This window comes from Hibiscus syriacus, unplaced genomic scaffold, assembly GCF_006381635.1.
Source record: "Hibiscus syriacus cultivar Baekdansim isolate YM2019G1 unplaced genomic scaffold, ASM638163v2 tig00010263_pilon, whole genome shotgun sequence".
NCBI lineage: Eukaryota > Viridiplantae > Streptophyta > Magnoliopsida > Malvales > Malvaceae > Hibiscus > Hibiscus syriacus.
In genome coordinates this window covers 1,351,418-1,373,817 of record NW_024062210.1, presented here as the reverse complement: position 1 = coordinate 1,373,817, position 22,400 = coordinate 1,351,418, and the positions used below count along the sequence as shown (strand labels likewise).

Genomic DNA, 22,400 nt, shown 5'->3' with positions numbered 1-22,400 from the left:
TTTTTGAACAATAATATCGGTACGTAATTTTGCCCATTTTACTTTTACTGTAATTTTAAAAAATAAAGAACCCAAGTACAATATCTAAGTAATTTTACCCTTTTAATTTTATTAATTATAATATTTAAATATATTTTTATATTCTATTATATTATTCTTTCGTTAAGTTAATAATAACACGATGACACAATTAACGGTAATTGACGTAATTTATCACAACGAAATAACGTTGTTTTGGTGTGATTGGTCTGATGCCTAGAACGACGTTATTTTAGACATTGAGTGTATTAATTTTATCATTAAACTTTTAAACAATTTTACTTTATAGTATTACATTTTTCGATCATCATCGTTAGTCAAACACTGCTCATCATTTCAAAACGTTCATATTCACTCCTCTTACTTTTCATATGACTGAATTTTCTCGAAACATACTCAAAATTATTGAAAATTTAATGATAAAATTGTTGCATTTAAAGTTCTACGACAAAATCATCAAATATACTAAAGTTCAGGGAATAACATGATAGTTTACCTAAAAAATTGCACCTAGTTAGGAGCTAAACTTGGAACGGTGTCGTGCGGAGTCATTTTTGGAGGACACATATTTACAAATTGTGCTCTGCTTCTCCGTCTCGTTCATCAACAGAAGAACCATAATGGCGACCGAACTGGAAAAGCTTATAGGCTTTCTCACTGCCCCCTCTCCCCCAGTAAGTTCCCATTTATTCATTTTAACCCTCTATTTTGCTTCCTATAATTCGCCACAACTTGATGTAAAAAAATAAATCTCGAAACTTAATTTTAACTTGTACTTATAGTTTAACTTGTTTTCAACTTCTACTCTATAGGTATCTACCTATCAGTAAAACTAAGATAAAAATTTCATTTTTGAGTCATCAAATCTCGAATCTTCAATATACATTCACAGAAGTTTCTCCGTTAAGGGTTGTTACTGTTTCTAAGTTCAGTTGAATTACTTGTGGTGATGGTTGTTGATGTGATGTGCATAGGTGAAGAAGGCGGCTGTCGATATTGTGCGTGGATTAACAGGGTCTGAGGATGGCTTGCACTCGCTTTCGAACTATGCCAACACCGTGTTTTCATCGTTTTCTCAGTTTTGGAGTGATGAGAAGGTGTTTATTTTTTCCACAAAACTTTCTTTAGCTAATCAATAGTGCTTTTCTATTAACTGATTTTATTGAAAATGTTCGGATCAATTAACACAAGCGCCTATCTTTTGATTTCGAGCATATTTTGTTTTATGGAGTGGTTGTCTTATGTATAAACGTTGCAGGAAGTTTCAGAACCAGCTGCTGAAGCTCTTGTATCCGTCCCAAAATGCAGGACTGGCTGCTAAAATGGTTGAAATGAGGATGATTAAAATAGCCATGGATTTGTTGTATAAACCAGGCTGTAGTATTACTCGGCTGCTGGTTATGCTCCTAGTTAATCTAACACAGTTGGATGATGGTATTTCTTCTTTGCTTCAGGTGCTTTTGTTGTCCTATCATTCTTACTAATCCTGCTGAAATCTTCATGAATATCAGAAAAGTTCATAATTTATTTTTTAAGTATTGCGAGATTTATATTGAATGTTGTGTTTTTGTGTGTGTGGATAGCTTTTTATCTCATTATCATTATTTTTTTGCCTCATCTATGGGAATTATTAATTACTTATCAGGGGACTTTTTGTGTTTTTTAGATTGGAGATGACAAGATGCAAGAGCTTTATGTAATGAAGCTTGTAAGATCATTCTGTAGATCAAGTGAAACCAGTGGTGTGTTTTACATCTTTTCTTACTTAAGTTCATCCGTAGCCCTTGTATACTTGTATTCGTATTCAATGTTGCTTGTTCAAATGTTGACCTCGCATTCTTTTGTTATTTGCTTACAAGATGACCCTTTTGATCATGTTGGTTCCATACTTATAAACATCTCAAAGAAAGAAGAGGGTAGAAAAATGTTATTGGATCCCAAGCGTGGCTTGTTAAAGCAGATTGTTAGACAGTTTGATTCATCTAGTCCATTAGTGAAGCAGTTAAGTTTCTTTCGTTATCAAATTATGGAAATAGTTTATATTGTTCTTTTTGTTTTCTTCCTATTGTCCTATATGGTATTACGCGTGAGCCAATAGCTTAGAAACTCTTTCTATGGAAAATCTTTGAAGTTGCATTGAAATATTTATAGCCCTTTTTAGGATCCGGTAATGAGACCATTTTGCTTCATTACATTATCTGTATAAACGTGAAAGATCCTTTTTAGATAAATTCTGCTCTTGCCAAGTTTGGACTGTCTCAGAACAAAGTTGACACATTAACCACCTGTTAGATTTTATTGAGACAGGGCTAACCTTGTTCACAGCTTTTTATCATCCCCCAAATGATTCCTGCATGTTTTCTCATTTAGGTCTTATATAGAATCAACTGTTTTAAGGGGGCTACTAGTTGGCTTCCGTAAGGTAACCAGCCTATAATATAATTATAACCCTAGATTTGCTTGAGATGGGCATTCGAAGAGTTTAATGACCTAGAAATTTGTTCTAAGAACTGAAAGAGCTGATACCACAAAACTGGGGGATAAATATTCTATGGCAGGCTTGTTTAGAGTTTATTAGGTAGATATATAACTTAGCTTCTCAAGAGATCAGCGGGATGTTTGAATGGTTACAGGTTTCTGGAACTATTAGGAACTGCTGCTTCGAAGCGGAGAATCAACTACAGAATTTGCTCTTAATATCAGAGTTTCTTTGGCCAGCTCTGCTTCTCCCAGTTGCTGGAAACAAGGTAACATTTAAAATGTTTCCTTCCGGATTAAAGCATTTATTTAAAGTTGGTTCATAACTAAGGATATAGTCTTAGGTAATTGTATGCCCCTCATTAAATTTTTAGTTCTATATTCAAGAGGATAGCCACTAATTGAGTGATGCATTATCTTTGCACCCGGAAAGAGATTTCTTAGTTTAGTTTGAATATTTTGTGGCATCATTTCTACATGTGTTACATTTCCTTCGCCAGTTTCATTCTTATATATCTAGCCAAAGCTCATGCCTTGACTTTGTTCTCCATTTGTCTCATGGCCTCTGTCCAGATATATAGTGAACAAGACACATCAAAAATGCCACTTGAGCTTGGAAGTGCACTCTCCGTTGATCGTGAAGTGGTCAAGGATCCCCGAGATTCGTGTTCAAGCACTGGAGGCTATTTACTTGATTGCTCTATAGGTAAATTCAGTGATATTTCTTTTGTTCCTATCTAATTGTAACACACTGGAGGCTATTTACTTTGCTCTGGGTTAACTTTTTTATTGAATACATACTCCTTAATACTCTTTATACAAATTTATATTCATCTTCTCTGCAAAAGGTGCTGATGGCATGCTACGCAAATCATCACAACGTTTTCTTTTTCATCTCTCCAGGAAGGGGTCGAAGAGCCTTGTGGTCTGTCAATGGACCGAGAATATTACAAGTGGGGTATGAAGATGAGGAAGATCCCAAAGTAATGGAAGCGTACGAGCAAATCGGTTCCTTGGTACGCTCCTATCCGTCCTCTCTTGTAATTTCTACGGCGTATGATATAATCTTTGTGTAGACACCCGTTTTTGTCCGGGTCTTTTTTATATATTATTATTATCGCTATTTTAATTATTATTTTTATATTTATATTATTATTTTATTAATATTATATTTTTACATATTTTGGCAGGCCAAAGCCCTTACAACCGGCCCCGAACTGTTGACCCAACATTGCTAGGGTTTCACCCTATCTTCCCAGCCGCCTCCAACATCTACCGTCAGATCTGGAGGATAATGAACGGCCCAGATCGCCCCAGGTTAGGGTTTTAAACCCTAAAAATATCAAAGCCACCGCCGCTTGGTCTCCCAGCCGCCGCAGCTTGACTTTTCAGCTTCCACCGACATATCAGCCATCGCTTGAGCCGAGTTTCCCCTCGTCGATGCCGAGCATTCCTTGAGCAGTACCAACAGTGACAGAGGTCATTAATCAGAACAAATCACAGTAAAAAAATATATATATCATCTATAGTTCAAATCTCACCAAATCTGAAAACCCATTAAAAAAGTCCTAAATCCCTAAATATTCGGCTTTTGGTACTAACCCGAGTCTAGGAACATCATTCCTATCAAATAGAGATGATGATTCTCAGCCAAGCACCATAAGAAACATACATGCAATGACAGAAGGGGTTCGGTTGGTTTAAAAAAAAAAACAGAGAATAGAAAAAAAAAAGAGAGATTCGAAACAGAAAAAAAAAGAGAAAGGAAAGAGGAGAGAATAGAGACCATACCTTGGTCGAGCACCGATGAAAACCGGTCGCCGGAGATGGAGAAACCGAAAGGTTTCTCCTCTGATCCACCATGATTGAGCCACTTTTAGGCCAAAGGGAGGCCAAATCCTTGCTCAGGGCCTGGAGACGCTTCGGATGGCGTTATTTTCTCTCCCTCCGGCGTCGGCGTACGACGACGACCGCCGATCAGTGGCGGTCGGCGCGGCGGAGTCTGGCCGTTTCTAGAGAGATCTCTGGATCTCATCTCTCTCGTTCTCTCTCTTACTCTCTCTCTTCTCTAGGTGAAAATGAAACAGATGGCCGGTTTTGGGAGTTATTTGGGCTATTTATAGCTTGTGCAAAACGGCGTCGTTTTGAGGGGACGAGTTCTGTAATTTCACGCATGGGGTAACTACACTTTAAGTCCCCTCTCCTTTGTAATGCTTTATTTAAGTCATTTAATGAAATTATTATTGTTTTATTTCGAGTTTTTTAGTTTTTAATGATTGCATTTCAGTCATTAATTTGTATATTATGTTTGCTGATATTATAATTTGGTTGTGATATTGATATTTATTTCGTTTTAGTCATTGTTTCAGTTTTATTGTGCATTTTCCTTTGATCTTCGGATTTGGTCATGAAATTTGCAAATGTTATATATTAGTCACCGTTCATGTTTTATATCATATTTGTCTATATTTGATTCTGGATTTAATATTTTCAAATATTTCAATTTAATCACTGATCCTATGCATTTTATTATCTTTACTGTTATTCGAATTTGGTCACCATATTCGTATATATTCTATTTTAGTCATTGTTTGATGTTTGGTTTAATTACTTTGTGATCTTTTATGTTTCTGTTTATTTCATTTTAGTCCTTACTCTTTTATATTACTACTTTCGTGAATGTTGGAATCTGATCTCGTATTGTGTAATTATTTTATTTTAATCACTGAATATAACTTTGCATTTTTTAATTTTTGGCTTCAAGTTCTAATTGCTTTTATTTTAGTCATTTTCTGTTTTTAATATATTTGGTTTAATGTCTATTTTATTTTCTTTTGTTTTGGGCATCTATATTTCCTTGTTTATATTTTAGTCCTACTAATGTATATTATGTCATTTTTGTGGATACTTGACTTTGGTCCCAATGTTTGTAATAGTTTCATTTTAGTCATTGATTTTATATGTTAGGTATTTTTGTTAATGTTCGAATTTATCCCTGACATTTGTGAATATTTTATTTTATACATTTATGTATGATTTTATTGTACTTGTTATTCGGTTATTTGTATTATGTAAATAATGTTTTTAGTAATGTGAATATTTTATTTTGTATTTCCAATTACATTTATTTTCATTATATTTTTATCTATGTATGAAATATTCGATTATATTTTCAAGAACACGTATGCGTAGAATGGGCGTGGAAAGTACCACTTGGTCGAAGTGGTACGATCCGATACGGCATTTTAACGACATAGGAACTTGCCACAAGTCGAGTATATTTTACTAATTAATTTATTTTAATAATGCAATGTGTTTTTTAATTCAGTATTTATTTCATTTTTATTTGAATGCAAACGTTAATTTCATTTATATTCGATTTGCATATTTATCAATGAGGGAATATTCTTTTATTAACTAGAAATAGTCGAGTTAGCTTTCCTGATGGAGGATTACTAATTTCGATATTTCTTTTCGAGTTAAAGAATTTTTTGTAATTAATTTATTCGAAGCAAATTGATTAAATTTCAAATAAAAGGATCACATCTTAATTTTATATTCGATTTGTAATTTCCATAATCACGACGATATGTAAGCGACACAGTACCAATTTTGGGCGTTGTAGGGGTGTTTATCCTTCCCCACACGTAACCGACTCCCGAACCTGTTTTAAATGAATCTTTGGTAACGTAGATCAAATTTTTGTCTTATAAAACTATTTTTCTTAAAATTGTTTTTAAAAGACGTTTTTAGGTATTCGACCTACCTAACCCAAAGGTCGATGGCGACTCATTTTCAATTTAATTTTAATTAATCCAAAATCACTCAATTTTTTTTAATTAAAGTCGTAATCGTTTTTTAAAAAATATTTAATTGTTTTACAAAAAAATGGTTATGACAGCTTGGCGACTCTGCTGGGGACCTTTTTTTTAGAGAGTCAGGCTGTATGTCGTTTACATATTGTCATCTTGGTGGAAATTATGATTTCTAGTTTTTAGTTAATTATGATCCGTTTATTGAAATTTTTAATTGCTTCGTTTTTTTGTCGTACTAACATTTTATTTTTGGCTTTCAGCTTTGTCAGGATTTTATCATTTTTCTTTGTTTTTTTTTCCTTTTGGGTCGAAGGTAGGTATGTTCCTCCTCACACACATCACTCGCATTGGCATAACATAAGTTCTAGACACGAGCTTCGATCCAAATTAGTCGGGGTGAATGCTTTACTCTCGTAAGAATTTATTCTTCGTATGAGTTTTAGCAAATAACCCATGGGATACATACCTTATACCTTCGTAGGGATTTATTCCTCGTACGGGTATAAGACAGTGAATCCCCTCGAATTGAACTCGTTCCGTTTGAAACCTGTAATGGGTGAGGATTGAGGGTCTGGCAGCCCAAGGGGGCACCAACATCAAGGACAATTCGAGTTCATTTTCCTGTTAGAGCCGATTCCATGCATATAGTGAGCTGTAGAACGGTCGCCCTAGGTATAGCTATATCGAACCTCTGTCCGTCAGTAGGTACCTAAAATAGGTGTACACAAAGGAGGAATATTTCTAAACCCTTACCTTTTGTTTTAAGTTTGTAGAATATATTTATTCTTTTAGAATAAAAGCATGCGAACTAGATACCATGCGGTTAAGACCAATTCCTTGAAAATAGATCATTGTGGGTAGAAAGCATGTACGGGTAGGATTGATATCTATTTAAAGCATGTTCGGGTAGATATCATGATGGGGTAGATGTTATAACATTTTTGTCTGTATCAATTATTTTACATGTACTAACTCGTTTTTCTCTTTTGTTTTTGCACACTAACTTATTTATTTTGTTTGTGTCGTTTTTCATCCTTCTTTGCATTGCATTGTATCGACATAATATAATGCGAAAATATTGATCCGCAAGGGGATATCCATGAGAAAATCTTCACAAGAATAGATAAAAGTTTTCAATCAAGCAGTCGCATACACAGACATGCATCGAAGGCTAAAGATGTCCAGAGTACAAGAATGAGATTCTCATCCACAATTATTCCATCGTTAACCATCAGGGAGGGAAGCACAAACTTCAGCATAGCCGAGGTATTAATGGAGTTAGTTTACAGAGCATTGAGGGGCATCGGTTCCAAGTACAAAGATCCGAGACGAAGCAGTGAGCTCGAAGATCGTGCATCATTCGGTACTGAGATGATGATCCACTGATTCAAGGAGTAATCTAGCAGTTGAGTCTTATCTACAATCATTTCATCGCTAGTTATCAAAGAGCGACACACCGACCTCATTACCACCGAGGCATTAACGGAGTCAGATTACAGAGCGCTGGAGGGGCATCATTATTGAGGACGAAGATCCGATATGAAGCAGTGATCCGTTCCAGGCTCACCATCTAAGCGAAGACATGTCTGTAAAGTGGATTGTCTTGTGATGTGAAGGCTTTCATCTCTGGTGAAAATTATTCTAAGATATTCATCGTTGGGATCAACATTTTTGCATCTGCATCTGCATTTGCATCTTTGCATTATGTATAGGCATTTCATTTTTGAGCATTTTCATATGCATCATTCATAAAAACATGAGATCAATTTGTGGAGAAGTCAGTGGAAGTAATCCTGATCACGTGACCATATTGAGAATATAAACAAGAAGCTGAAATCAACACGATAGAAGCTTGTTCGATTGAGTCTTCCAGGATGGTTCGAGAAAAGAGTCATCGTTCCCTGAGGTCTACGATGTTGATCCAGTGCACAATTTCCACCTAAGAAGCTCCAGACATTCCACTGAGAACTGCAAGACACTAAAGCACAAAATCCATAATATGATTTATTCAGGGGTATCCTAATACTAAGCCAGAGAAGTCATTGCATCAACCACTTGCATCCTTAGAGATTGTTTTGTTTGAACTCGTTTTTTGTTCTTTCTTCAATATTTGCTTAAATATTTTTAATCTTTGATGACTGAAATGATGCTACCTTCTAAGGTTAAATAATTGAACAAATTTTAATCTTTAGTTCTTTGAATATCGAATGAATTACATATTCTTTTAATTCTTCAAGAATTATATATTTTTGACATATGACAAGATTAGACCTATTTTATCCTGTCTAAAATCCTAAAATAAAATCTCTCGATTTTTACCCGAAATAATTCCTGGTCACTACCAAATAACCAATTTTTGACATTCTAACTCTTTGAGACCTTGAAATATTCTTTTCGACCTTGAAGCATTCTCTCTCTTTGAGACCTTGAAACATTCTTTCCACCTTGAAACACTGTATTTATTTTTTTGAGACACAAAAGTCATACCCATACCTTTCTTTGAGCCAATAAAGTCATCATCGTCTTCTTAAACGTAAAACCAACATTTTCTACCAATAAAACCTACAGACATTGAGCAAGATGTTCACTTGAACATAAACCTTCCTACAAAGAAGACACAGTGTGGGGCATCTCGCATCAATTTTCTGAAGACGAGCATGAGCAATTGAGAGATGTTGAGAGCAAGAAGTGAAGAGAAAAAATAGAATTCATTCAAAATAATTCTATCATGCATTAATTACTGTTTTCATTTAAATAAAAATTAATCCTGAAAATCTATCCCCCTGGGGATACCTCTTCTGCAAGGACTTCCGTGTATGAGATGATGAACGACTTTCTTTCTTTATTCCTTCACAAAAGGAGAAAATATATCCCTTGTGTCCCCATTTGAGCCTGAATGATATTTTCTTCTGATTCAACCCTAATCAAGGATCACCCTCCATATTGGGGGGCAAGTTGGAGGAAATCTGCTCGTATGAGTGAAGACCATTGATCCAGATAAGATACCAAAAGGTGAACCAAATACATAGTGCAAAGATCATATTAAAGCGAAAAGAAAAGAAAAAAAGCAACAACAAAGAAAAAGCAAAGAACAAAAAGAGGACAAAGAACACAGACAAAGAGTCTCCTGACTCAAATGACGCATTGAGCTTCAAACCGTGAGATTAATCAAACACAATCACTCTAGAATCACTTGACTCGAAGATCATAAAATATCAAGAGAAAGATATGCGAGTAGATTCAAATTGAGCAAAACAAGATCGAAGGCATCAGAGTTAATTGATCCTTGGTTCAAATACCCTTAAAACACATGTTTGGGCCTTTTATCCCTTTCTTTCATAACCCTGCTACATTACGTGCCTTACAAGTCCCTTCTAATCATACATGGATTTCTAAGCGGAAGAGACTATCCTCATATTTCATCCCACCTATCAGGATTAATATTTTACTTATAAAGATTTTCTAAAATCTTTAATGCATGATAGAGAAAAATAACAAAGGGGGGTTAAAGACGTAAAATTCTGAGTAACGTCTTGAAACCAAAGGAGGATTCGAGTTGAAAACCTGAAAGGGCGGCTCGAATATGAAGATTATTACATAGGAGAAGATTGCTCAAATCCCTTGATGAGGCATCACACAACATGAATGAGAACATGAGAGTTGGGAGTCAGAGAACACTTCCAATAACTGAGTACAGAAGCTACTCCATCAGATCAGAGAACATCAAATAAATGAGAACACTATACTTTTGACCAAAAATAACCACTTGAGACTTTTGATCCTTCCTTACTTAACCATTTCTCAAAGATAGCATTGATCTTGACACTTGTCAAATAGCTATAATTTATTGAAGGATTAAAATTGTAATTAATTCTTTGATATCCAATGAACTCTTGTTCTATGATTTGTCAATTGTGAAACCTTAAAAGGGGCATTATTTTCAAAACTTTTGATTAAACATTTTTCAAAACTATTGATATTTTCAGACTTTTGAAAATAAAAGAAGAAGAAAAACATTTTCAAACAAGATAATCTCTCTGGAGGCGTATCTTGGAATTCAAAAAAAAATATCTATCTGAAGCTCAAGATCGAAGCTGGGGCAAGAGAAGCTAAATTGTGGGGCAAAATTTGATGGGGCAAATAAAACAATTGGTCTCAGGTCAAGGTTTGTAAGAGTACACATTGGTGGAAATACGGACAAGTTGAATCAATGATAGAGTGAAGACTGCTCTCGCGATCATTCTCCTCCCAGATCGAGAAAAGTATACACATACATACATACATACACATACATACATGATACATAAAATTTGTATCAAACATTTATCATCATGTGTATTAAAGACATTTTTCTCTTCACTTGAGGACAAATTCAATAAAAGAAAATCAAATAAATTTCATAATGACATCCATCATAACATCCAACATAGTCAGTCAAAAATGCATCATTTTGATCTCTCAGGAAATCAAAGCTCGGAAATGACCAGATGTCTAACTTGCAGAAACAATGATTTGGGCTTCCTGAAGTCAACAATCAAGACATTTCCTCAACGTGCATGAACAAACAGACTTTTTATCGCCTTTGAGGGTGTTTTTCTTGAAACAAATTTTTTGTCTCACTTGAGATATTTTTCCACAAATTTTGAGAATTTTAAAACAAATTTTTGTCTCGCTTGAGACAATTTCTTTCAAAGCAAATTTTGTCTCGCTTGAGACAGCTTTCTAAAAACAAATTTTGTCTTGCTTGAGACAATTTTCTCTTAAAACAAACTTCGTCTCGCTTGAGACATTTTTCCTTTGAGATACAAATTTTGAATTTGATTCACTTAAAACAAAATTAATCTCACCTTAGATTGTTGTTTCTTTCAAAACAAATTTCGTCTCGCTTGAGACCTTTTCCCTTTGAGATCCAAATTTCGAATTTGTTTCACATTAAACAAAGTTGATCTCACTTGAGATCGTTTCCTCAAAAACAAACTTTGTCTCGCTTGAGACAATTTCTCTAAAAACAAATTTTGTCTCATTTGAGACTATATCTTAAAGCAAATTTCGTCTCGCTTGAGACATCATTTTCTCTCATAATACAAATTTCAAGGTTGTTGTACTTAAAGCAAAATTAATATCACTTGAGATTTTCAAAGCTGATTTGTCTCGCACGGGACAGTTTCCCCTTTTAACAAATCCTGAAATTGTTTCATTTGAAACAAAATAAACACTTTTGAAAACACCTTTGAGATTATTTCCATATAAACAATATCGGCAATCTTTGAATCTTTTTCTCTTAAAGCGAATTTTGTCTCTCTGGAGACAGTTTCTCTTGAGATAAATCTTTGAATCTGTTCCTTTTGAATAAAAATCTTGGAGTTAGTTCCTTTTGAATAAATATCTTTGAGTTGTTTATTTTGAAAAAATCTTTGAGTCTATTTATTTTGAAACAAAGTTTTGTCTCTCTTGAGACAATTTCGTGAAAAATCTTTGAGTCTGAAACAAAGTGTTGTCTCTCTTGAGACAATTTTGTGAAAAAAATCTTTGAGATTGTTTCTTTTGAAACAAAAATCTTTGAGTTTGTTTCTTTGGAAACAAAATTTTGTCTCTCTTAAGATACTTTCTTTTGAAACAAAAATCTTTGAATCTGTTTCTCTTAAAATGAATTTTGTATCTCTTGAGACCGTTTCTCTTGAAGTAAATCTTTGAATATGTTCATTTTGAAAATCTTTGAGTTTGTTTCTCTTAACAAAATCATCTTTGAGTCTATTTCTTTAAAAACAAATGTTGTCTCTCTTGAGACAGTTTCTAATTAAAAACTAACTTTTGAGATTGTTTCATTTGAAACAAATTTGGTCTTACTTAAGATGTGATTCATCTTTGAGTCTATTTCTTTTGAAACAAAATTTTATCTCTTAAAGACAATTTCTTTTGAGAAGAAAATCTTTGAGTTTGTTTCCTTTGAAAAAAAATTTCTCGAGACAACTTCTTTTGAAAATACCCACCTTTGAGATCGTTTCTATTAAAACAAATTTTGTCTCGCATGAGACAATTTCCTTTCAATGTCATCTTTGAGTCGTTTCCCTTGAAACGAATTTTGTCTCTTAAACATTTTCTCTTAAAACAAGATCATCTTTGAGTTTGTTTCTCTGGAAACAAGGTTTTATCCCTTAAAACAGTTTCTGTTGAAACAAAATTTTGTCTCACTAAGATACAATTTTCTGAAAAACAAAGTTTTGTCTCTTATGACAATGTCTTAAAAAAAATCATTGAATCTCTTTCTTTGGAAACAAAATTTTGTTTCTCTCGAGACAGTTTCTTTGAGAAAAATCTTTGAGTTTGTTTCTTTGGAAACAAATTTTTACTATCATTTGAATCTGTTTCCCTTGAAACAAAACAAACAAAGTCTTTGAGTATGTTTTTCTTGAAACAAAAACATCTTTGAGTTTGTTTCTCTCGAAACACTGATCTTTGAGATCAATTCCCTTTAAACGAATTTTGTCTCATTTGAGACAGTTTCCCTTTAAACGTCATCTTTGAGTCGTTTCCCTTAAAACGAATTTTGTCTCTTTTGAGACAGTTGCTTTTAAAAATATCATCTTTGAGTTTATTTTTCTTGAAACAAATCTTTGGGTTGTTTCTTTTGAAACAAATCTTTAATTTGGTTTCTCTTGAAACCATAACTCCTAAAGATGGCCAGCCGTCCTCATCACGTAGGAATCGTGTTATCACCTTTAGATGGCCAGAACTCTTCATCACGTATGAGCCGTGTCATTCCCCAGACCAGATCTCTTCATCACGTATGAGCCGTGTCATTCCCCAGACCAGATCTCTTCATCACGTATGAGCCGTGTCAACCATAGATAACCAGCCGTCCTCATCACGTAGGAACCGTGTTATCACCTTTAGATGGCCAGAACTCTTCATCACGTATGAGCCGTGTCATTCCCCGACCAGATCTCTTCATCACGTATGAGCCGTGTCACCCTAGATAACCAGCCGTCCTCATCACGTAGGAACCGTGTTATCACCCTTCCTAAAGATGGCCAGAACTCTTCATCACGTATGAGCCATGTCATCCACCAACCAGTCATCCTCATCACGTAGGAACCGAGTTATCATCCACCCTTAGACGACCAGACCTCTTCATCACGTATGAGTAGTGTCGTCCCCACCAACACGCATATCCAATTTATAGGAAAAAGAAGGAGAACCAGACAAAAACATGTTGTATTGTCGTCTTTGCCCAATTCTTGTTAACACAAGAATGTGCAAAGAGGGGCAGCTGTAGACACCCGTTTTTGTCCGGGTCTTTTTTATATATTATTATTATCGCTATTTTAATTATTATTTTTATATTTATATTATTATTTTATTAATATTATATTTTTACATATTTTGGCAGGCCAAAGCCCATTACAACCGGCCCCAAACTGTTGACCCAACATTGCTAGGGTTTCACCCTATCTCCCCAGCCGCCTCCAACATCTACCGTCAGATCTGGAGGATAATGAACGGCCCAGATCGCCCCAGGTTAGGGTTTTAAACCCTAAAAATATCAAAGCCACCGCCGCTTGGTCTCCCAGCCGCCGCAGCTTGACTTTTCAGCTTCCACCGACATATCAGCCATCGCTTGAGCCGAGTTTCCCCTCGCCGACGCCGAGCATTCCTTGAGCAGTACCAACAGTGACAGAGGTCATTAATCAGAACAAATCACAGTAAAAAAATATATATATCATCTATAGTTCAAATCTCACCAAATCTGAAAACCCATTAAAAAAGTCCTAAATCCCTAAATATTCGGCTTTTGGTACTAACCCGAGTCTAGGAACATCATTCCTATCAAATAGAGATGATGATTCTCAGCCAAGCACCATAAGAAACATACATGCAATGACAGAAGGGGTTCGGTTGGTTTAAAAAAAAACAGAGAATAGAAAAAAAAGAGAGATTCGAAACAGAAAAAAAAGAGAAAGGAAAGAGGAGAGAATAAAGACCATACCTTGGTCGAGCACCGATGAAAACCGGTCGCCGGAGATGGAGAAACCGAAAGGTTTCTCCTCTGATCCACCATGATTGAGCCACTTTTAGGCCAAAGGGAGGCCAAATCCTTGCTCAGGGCCTGGAGACGCTTCGGATGGCGTTATTTTCTCTCCCTCCGGCGTCGGCGTACGACGGCGACCGCCGATCAGTGGCGACCGGCGCGGCGGAGTCTGGCCGTTTCTAGAGAGATCTCTGGATCTCATCTCTCTCGTTCTCTCTCTTACTCTCTCTCTTCTCTAGGTGAAAATGAAACAGATGGCCGGTTTTGGGAGTTATTTGGGCTATTTATAGCTTGTGCAAAACGGCGTCGTTTTGAAGGGACGAGTTCTGTAATTTCACGCATGGGGTAACTACACTTTAAGTCCCCTCTCCTTTGTAATGCTTTATTTAAGTCATTTAATGAAATTATTATTGTTTTATTTCGAGTTTTTTAGTTTTTAATGATTGCATTTCAGTCATTAATTTGTATATTATGTTTGCTGATATTATAATTTGGTTGTGATATTGATATTTATTTCGTTTTAGTCACTGTTTCAGTTTATTGTGCATTTTCCTTTGATATTCGGATTTGGTCATGAAATTTGCAAATGTTATATATTAGTCATCGTTCATGTTTTATATCATATTTGTCTATATTTGATTCTGGATTTAATATTTTCAAATATTTCAATTTAATCACTGATCCTATGCATTTTATTATCTTTACTGTTATTCGAATTTGGTCACCATATTCGTATATATTCTATTTTAGTCATTGTTTGATGTTTGGTTTAATTACTTTGTGATCTTTTATGTTTCTATTTATTTCATTTTAGTCCTTACTCTTTTATATTACTACTTTCGTGAATGTTGGAATCTGATCTCGTATTGTGTAATTATTTTATTTTAATCACTGAATATAACTTTGCATTTTTTAATTTTTGGCTTCAAGTTCTAATTGCTTTTATTTTAGTCATTTTCTGTTTTTTAATATATTTGGTTTAATGTCTATTTTATTTCTTTTGTTTTGGGCATCTATATTTCCTTGTTTATATTTTAGTCCTACTAATGTATATTATGTCATTTTTGTGGATACTTGACTTTGGTCCCAATGTTTGTAATAGTTTCATTTTAGTCATTGATTTTATATGTTAGGTATTTTTGTTAATGTTCGAATTTATCCCTGACATTTGTGAATATTTTATTTTATACATTTATGTATGATTTTATTGTACTTGTTATTCGGTTATTGTATTATGTAAATAATGTTTTTAGTAATGTGAATATTTTATTTTGTATTTCCAATTACATTATTTTCATTATTTTTATCTATGTATGAAATATTCGATTATATTTTCAAGAACACGTATGCGTAGAATGGGCGTGGAAAGTACCACTTGGTCGAAGTGGTACGATCCGATACAGCATTTTAACGACATAGGAACTTGCCACAAGTCGAGTATATTTTACTAATTAATTTATTTTAATAATGCAATGTGTGTTTTTTAATTCAGTATTTATTTCATTTTTTATTTGAATGCAAACGTTAATTTCATTTATATTCGATTTGCATATTTATCAATGAGGGAATATTCTTTTATTAACTAGAAATAGTCGAGTTAGCTTTCCTGATGGAGGATTACTAATTTCGATATTTCTTTTCGAGTTAAAGAATTTTCTGTAATTAATTTATTCGAAGCAAATTGATTAAATTTCAAATAAAAGGATTACATCTTAATTTTATATTCGATTTGTAATTTCCACAATCACGACGATATGTAAGCGACACAGTACCAATTTTGGGCGTTGTAGGGGTGTTTATCCTTCCCCACACGTAACCGACTCCCGAACCTGTTTTAAATGAATCTTTGGTAACGTAGATCAAATTTTTGTCTTATAAAACTATTTTTCTTAAAATTGTTTTTAAAAGACGTTTTTAGGTATTCGACCTACCTAATCCAAAGGTCGATGGCGACTCATTTTCAATTTAATTTTAATTAATCCAAAATCACTCAATTTTTTTAAATTAAAGTCGTAATCGTTTTTAAAAAAATATTTAATTGTTTTAAAAAAAATGGTTATGACACTTTGTATTTCACATTAATTATGGATCTGATATCGACTTGTTGTATTCGTTACCAGCTTGTTCATGGTACCGAAACCGGAGAACCCTCAACAAACACATCAATATAGCAATTTAGTTTGAATGCTTATTGGTTTCCGCATTACCTGTTCAAGATGTTACTGTGTAGGTTTTAAAAGGCTTCTGCATGTGCAACTATAGGTGCCATTTGTTTTGCATTATCTTTGAGTGTACCTTTTACACTTACATGAAAAATAATGACATATTAAGTCTCTTAATTTTTTATTTTGTTAAATTTAGTCCCTAAATTTTTTTGTTCAATTCTAAAATAATTCCCATTTTTTAAAAAATTTTACAATTTATTTTGTTAAATAACTATGGAGATTTACTTACCAAAAGAAATAATCTCATTCAATCTGAAACGACTGGCAGACATAGATTCGCTTGGGCCCATCAAGCTATAAAGAATCCATATTTTTATCACTAATAAAATACTTTGATTTTTTCTTTCTATATTTATTTTTGTTCTTTTTTGGTTAATAGTTGGTTCCGAGATGGCTTAAAACTTCTAATCATGTCCAAAAAAATAATTATTGGTTATTCTCTTTGAATAAAACGCCAAATTTGACTATTATTTTGGTTTAAACCACAAACACAAGTTTGTTTAGCAAAAGTAAATGGATTTTGCTATATCTGATTTGGGAACTATCGGTTCCGATTGTTGTTTATTGGGTTTATTCAGGAATATATATGTGTTTAGGATCTTTTGAAAACTATAGATTGCATCCAGGAAGGGACGAGGATGAGAAGAATTTGGTTTCCAAACAAACAGTCGTTAAAGGCGTCCTTTTGCAGCAAATAATTCAGGCTGTTGTCGCCATCGTCTTGTTCGCTGTAAATCCTCGCTAAAACAATGATCGAATCTGTTACTTTTGATGATTGATTTACGATTGTGGTTTTATTCTGCTGGGTATCGTTGAATTTTATGATTCTTTTTCAAATTCTGGGTTTTGTTGAATTTTACGATTATCGGTCTTTTATGCCTGGGTATTGTCGTTGAATTTTACAATCGTTGTAAACATAAATCTTAAGCTGTAGGTGGCCATGAGTTTGAATCGTACAAGGTTTTGTATAATACATATTCAAATGTGTGTACATAAGTACAATCCTCCAATTCTATGAGAAGACTTGGAACAATATGAGCATACGTGTTAGGTAAATACTTGTATCTAATACTCGTCTCGTGTCCGAGTTATGCAGCTTTGAATGATCATTATAATTATGAATTTTCAGCTATAACCTTACTGTAATTCTGCATGTATGCCGTATAATCTGTCTCCAAGCATTTTTATTTGAAATGAGGTTGGAAGCATAAATGCAAAAATATACTTTGTTACGACTTTTGTTTTCGATCTCTGGTTTATCAGTAGGAAGTTTAATTTAACAGGTATCATAACCACGTCGAAGTTCCTTTTGTTTTAGGAATGATTTCGTAAGTTTCTTTGTACCTTGTGACCTGATGAAACGCTTTTATATGCCGGTTGTTACCGTTTCGTTGTGTTCGAGAGCTCCTTTTAACTTGCATAATCTACAGTCGGTTCGTTAACTGGTTTTAGTTTCATTTTTTCTTTATCATCTTTATCCAACTTTTGATTTCTGTGTGCTGTATACGTAGTTTCAGCTGTGGAATTCTCTTTGTTGTATGTAATTCTTTTTATCAAACGTTGCAATTTTCAGGTCACGGGGGGCGACGATGAAGCTTCCGCATAACAGTCGTCTTCCTTTGTTGTTATAGTTAGACAGTTTCTTACAGCAATGGTGGTTGTGGATACATGGCAGTATTTTCTGCATAGATACATGCACGAGAACAAGTTCTTATATCAGCACATTCACTCTCTGCATCATCGTCTTGTCGTTCCTTATGCATTTGGAGCTTTGTACAATCATCCGGTGGAGGGGCTTCTCGCCGACACAATAGGCGGTGCCTTATCATTTCTCCTGTCTGGCATGTCTCCTCGAACTTCCATCTTTTTCTTCTCATTTGCCACCTTGAAAACTGTCTATGACCATTGCGGGTTAGTGCTGCCCGGAAACCCCTTTCATATTTTCTTCAGAAACAACTCCGCATATCACGATATTCACCATCAGCTTTATGGCACCAAATACAACTACTCGCAACCGTTCTTCGTCATGTGGGATAGAATTCTCGGGATGTGCCTTATTCGCTCAAGAAGAGAGAAGAAAGGGGCTTTGAAGCACGGCCAACGAAAGAGTTGAAAGATGATTAAACCAGTTAGACCGAGAGCATCCTTTCCGGTTTCTTGCGTAAAATGTACTAACACCTTATTCTTTCTTTTTGCTCCTTGTATCAGTAAATCACACTGCTTTTGTGATGTGTAAATTCCTATATTCTGAAGTTCTATACTTCATACAAATTTTTGTTTATAGAAGTAATAATATTAAATTTTTGTATCAGATACTACGAAATTCAGAGAACATATAGCTGAGCAACGTGAACTACGAAATTCAGGAGAAGAGCATACAAGTGAATGTTTAAAAAAACAAAATTTTAACATAGTTGATTTGTCGACAAAGTAACACAAGTAGAACATGATTCATAACAACCAAGAGATAGAAACATAAACCCGAATCTGAAATAACTTCAAACTAGTATTCCAAGGTTCACTGTCAATCCATTTGCCAAAATTTACCATATTGAAATTCTAGCTCTTGGATGATTGCTTTTCTTTTGCCTTCTGAATCTTCAGCACCTTTTTCACAATCTTCTGCTCCTCGACCAAAAAGGCCCGAATGATCCTGCAATATTTCCCCAATCAATAAAATAAGTCTTAAGTCTCAAACCAACGAAAGCACAGGAAGATTTAAGTCCTTAATGTACGAACCTTTCCCTAACAGCGCTTCCAGATAAAACTCCACCATAAGCACGGTTCACAGTCCTACGGTTTCTCGGCAATCTCGACTCTTATACTCAGCAGGCCTCAAGTGAGGAATCTAAAAAAGATACGCCACATTTCAGATCAACTGAGGAGAAATTTACTCCAACTGAAATATACCAAAATTTTCCTCTATATATATATATATATATACACAAATTATGTTTCAATTGAAAAACCATGAAATAACATATTTTGAAATATAAGCCACATTTAGGACCAACTGATAAATAACTTTACTCAAACTGAAATTATACCAAAATTTTCATCAATATACCCACATTATATTTCAATTGAAAAGCCACGAAATAACATATATTGAAATGAATCACAATAAAAGATGTCATTGATCAAAATGAGCCTAAACTTAGAAGCTATACTGAATCATAATCTCCTATGAATCAGATTTTTGCCCCCTAAAATCATACACCAAAAACGAATTTCTTACAAACTCAACAGTCGTTCAATAATTTCCATCGAGATCTTTTTAAAAAAAGACTTACTCCTTGAATCCTCTTTCCAGTAACAGGACATTTGGGTCCACTAGCTCTCTTCTTTGTGGTTTGATAAACGAGTTTCCCTCCTATTGAAACGAAAACAAAATGAAAAGGAAAAATCAATCCCAAGCCAATGCGCCATTAATGAAATCAAATAAGCAAAACCCAGTAAAGAATCTTGGTTATTGAGAGAGAAAGAGAGAGCTGGAAGGAGTTACCGGGGGTTTGACGACCCGGTGCTGGTTGGATTTGGTGGCGTAGCTGTGACGCGTGCGGTATGTTAGCCGCTGAACCATTTTGGAGGCTCTGGATTTTGGTTCTAGGGTTTTGGAATGGAGAAGACTTCAGTTTCAATCCCCAAGGGGATATTTAAAGGCAAACTAAACTGGGTTTAAACGGCAACAGGTTGACACCATTGGGCTTCTTTCTTTGTCTTAGTTTTAGTTTTCCAGCCCGATTCTGAACCCAATAATACTCATTTGGTCTATCCGACGATTAGTTAGGTTCTTTGAACAATGTTTATAATTTAAAATTTGATATCGTAAATAGAGCAAGTGAGATTTGGAGAATCGTTTTCTTAATGAGATTTTATAATATGAAGTTTGGATTAGTTGATCAATGAATTAGATATCGATAAATATGTTTAAAATTCAAGTTACCCGTTCAATCTCAAAGACTCATCTCAAATTAAGAGGATTTTTTTAAAAAGTACGGAGTAGTTACAATATAGTATTTGTTCAGAATTTTTTAGCCTAGTGGACAATACACACATCATGCAGACAAAACTATTCAAATTCGAATCCTTTAAGGAGAATAGCATTCCCTTTTACTACTAATAATTAATCACTTAATAGATTCAATTTAAAAGGATTTGAATAAAAATATCATACACGAAAAATATTTCTAATATATTTTATTATTTTTTAAAATTTTAAGATTTTATTTTTTTCGGTTTAAATATTTCTTAGATCATTGTTAATTTTAAAGTTGTTAAATCATGACATAACTCTCATTTTATTACAATTCAACCCAGATATTTGATTCTGGTTTTGTCCTTGAGAATTTGGTGGTAGTGATCAACTCCACTGCTATCATGGGAAGAGAGCTCCATTGTTTCAGCCATATATTTGTACTAGATATACTGTAGATATAAAATTTGACTATAGTTTCCAAGAAACTTGTTACTGACATGCAAACACAAGATTTTTTTTCCTAATTGAAAGAAAAGAAAAGCTATAAATGTTACAATCATTCTGGGAAAATTTCAAACCATAAACTATACTTTTGATTTTCTTCATTGATAACCTATAAGGATGTCAGTTTACAATACAAGGATTGATTGTGGTTCACTAAATTTGTCTTCAAGGACCAGGATTTCCTCTAGTAACTTCACTATACACATCTCTCTTTACCTATGGTACTCGAACTCTTCATTTCTCTTTTGATATCGATATCTGACATCCGTGTGACATATTCGAACATACCCCTTTCCTGAACTCGAGTTAGAGTAACCCAAAAAAGGAAAGCAAAATTTGAAAAACGAAGGAGAAAACCAATGAACCAACCCCAAGAATCAAAAAAGGTTTCTTGATGAGAAACCAGATACAGTTTTTTACCAGCCGCAAGTTTTGTCTGCTCTGAATCACTGTTGAAACTTACTTTGAGGTCATTGATATTCCTTGTTGAAGAAACTAAACCACTTGAAACTTTTTTGTCAATCAAGGTTTTCAAGACCTGTTGTGGATGGGATCCGATCCTCTTCGAACTCTTCGTTTGCTCGACCGATTTGGATCGAATCCGTTGTTTACGAAAGCCGGTTTCTTCTCTGTATCCATTCCCTTTGTATCAACAGCCTTGAGAACACGTTGATCATGTCTGAAGCCAACAAGGTACATATTTCTCAAACCGGAAACTTCAACTGATTGAACTGCTAATAACCCGAAAATCATAAGAAATATAAGCACTCTTTGAGCACTGCAAACCATTTTTCTGCTTCTCTTCACTAAACTCAACTCAAAACAAATAAGAAGCAAACACAAAGCCTATTATATGTTTGTTTTTGTGTAATGTCACTTTGGTTATGTTCCATTGCCGTAGACATGAGCCAGTTATTTATGTGCCCTGTTGGATTTGGAAAGGACTTTAAAGGGCATATTAAAGCAATGGAGGGACCCAACATTAAAAGAGGGCGTTTTGGGATTCACTAAAAATCATAAGTCTGCAATAATCTAAGCAAATTAAGGCTGCTGTATAGAAGAATCTGACATGGATGAATAAAGGTTTATGGAAATTGGAATAATACCCTTAACAAGCCAAGTATCTTTTTCTTTAAGCTTCCTTCTCTCTCTCATTTGTTGCCACTATGTTCTGTCTGCCACATCATCCGGCCAGTTCCTATGTCGACATTTGACTCTAGACCCACCTAGTCCTGTCTGGCAAGCTTTTAGAATGTTTGAGATCAAATTACTGTTACGGTTATGAATTTATGTTGGATACGAGAAATAATGAATAAAATATGACACGTGTT

The 22,400-nt window shown here is 34.4% G+C and overlaps 1 protein-coding gene and 2 pseudogenes across 1 annotated transcript; 2 read left to right on the top strand and 1 right to left on the bottom strand.

Moving 5' to 3' along the window:
- Positions 1-544: 544 nt before the first annotated feature.
- On the top strand, positions 545-16,631 carry LOC120203780 (annotated as a pseudogene).
- A 1,555-nt stretch (positions 16,632-18,186) lies between these two features.
- On the top strand, positions 18,187-18,714 carry LOC120203777 (sphinganine C4-monooxygenase 2-like). Its single transcript, XM_039203956.1, has one exon. It carries the CDS (start codon positions 18,238-18,240, stop codon positions 18,697-18,699), a length of 462 nt encoding a protein of 153 aa, XP_039059887.1. The 5' UTR covers positions 18,187-18,237; the 3' UTR covers positions 18,700-18,714.
- Positions 18,715-19,062: 348 nt separating this feature from the next.
- Positions 19,063-21,858, bottom strand: LOC120203832 (annotated as a pseudogene).
- Between the last annotated feature and the right edge of the window lie 542 nt (positions 21,859-22,400).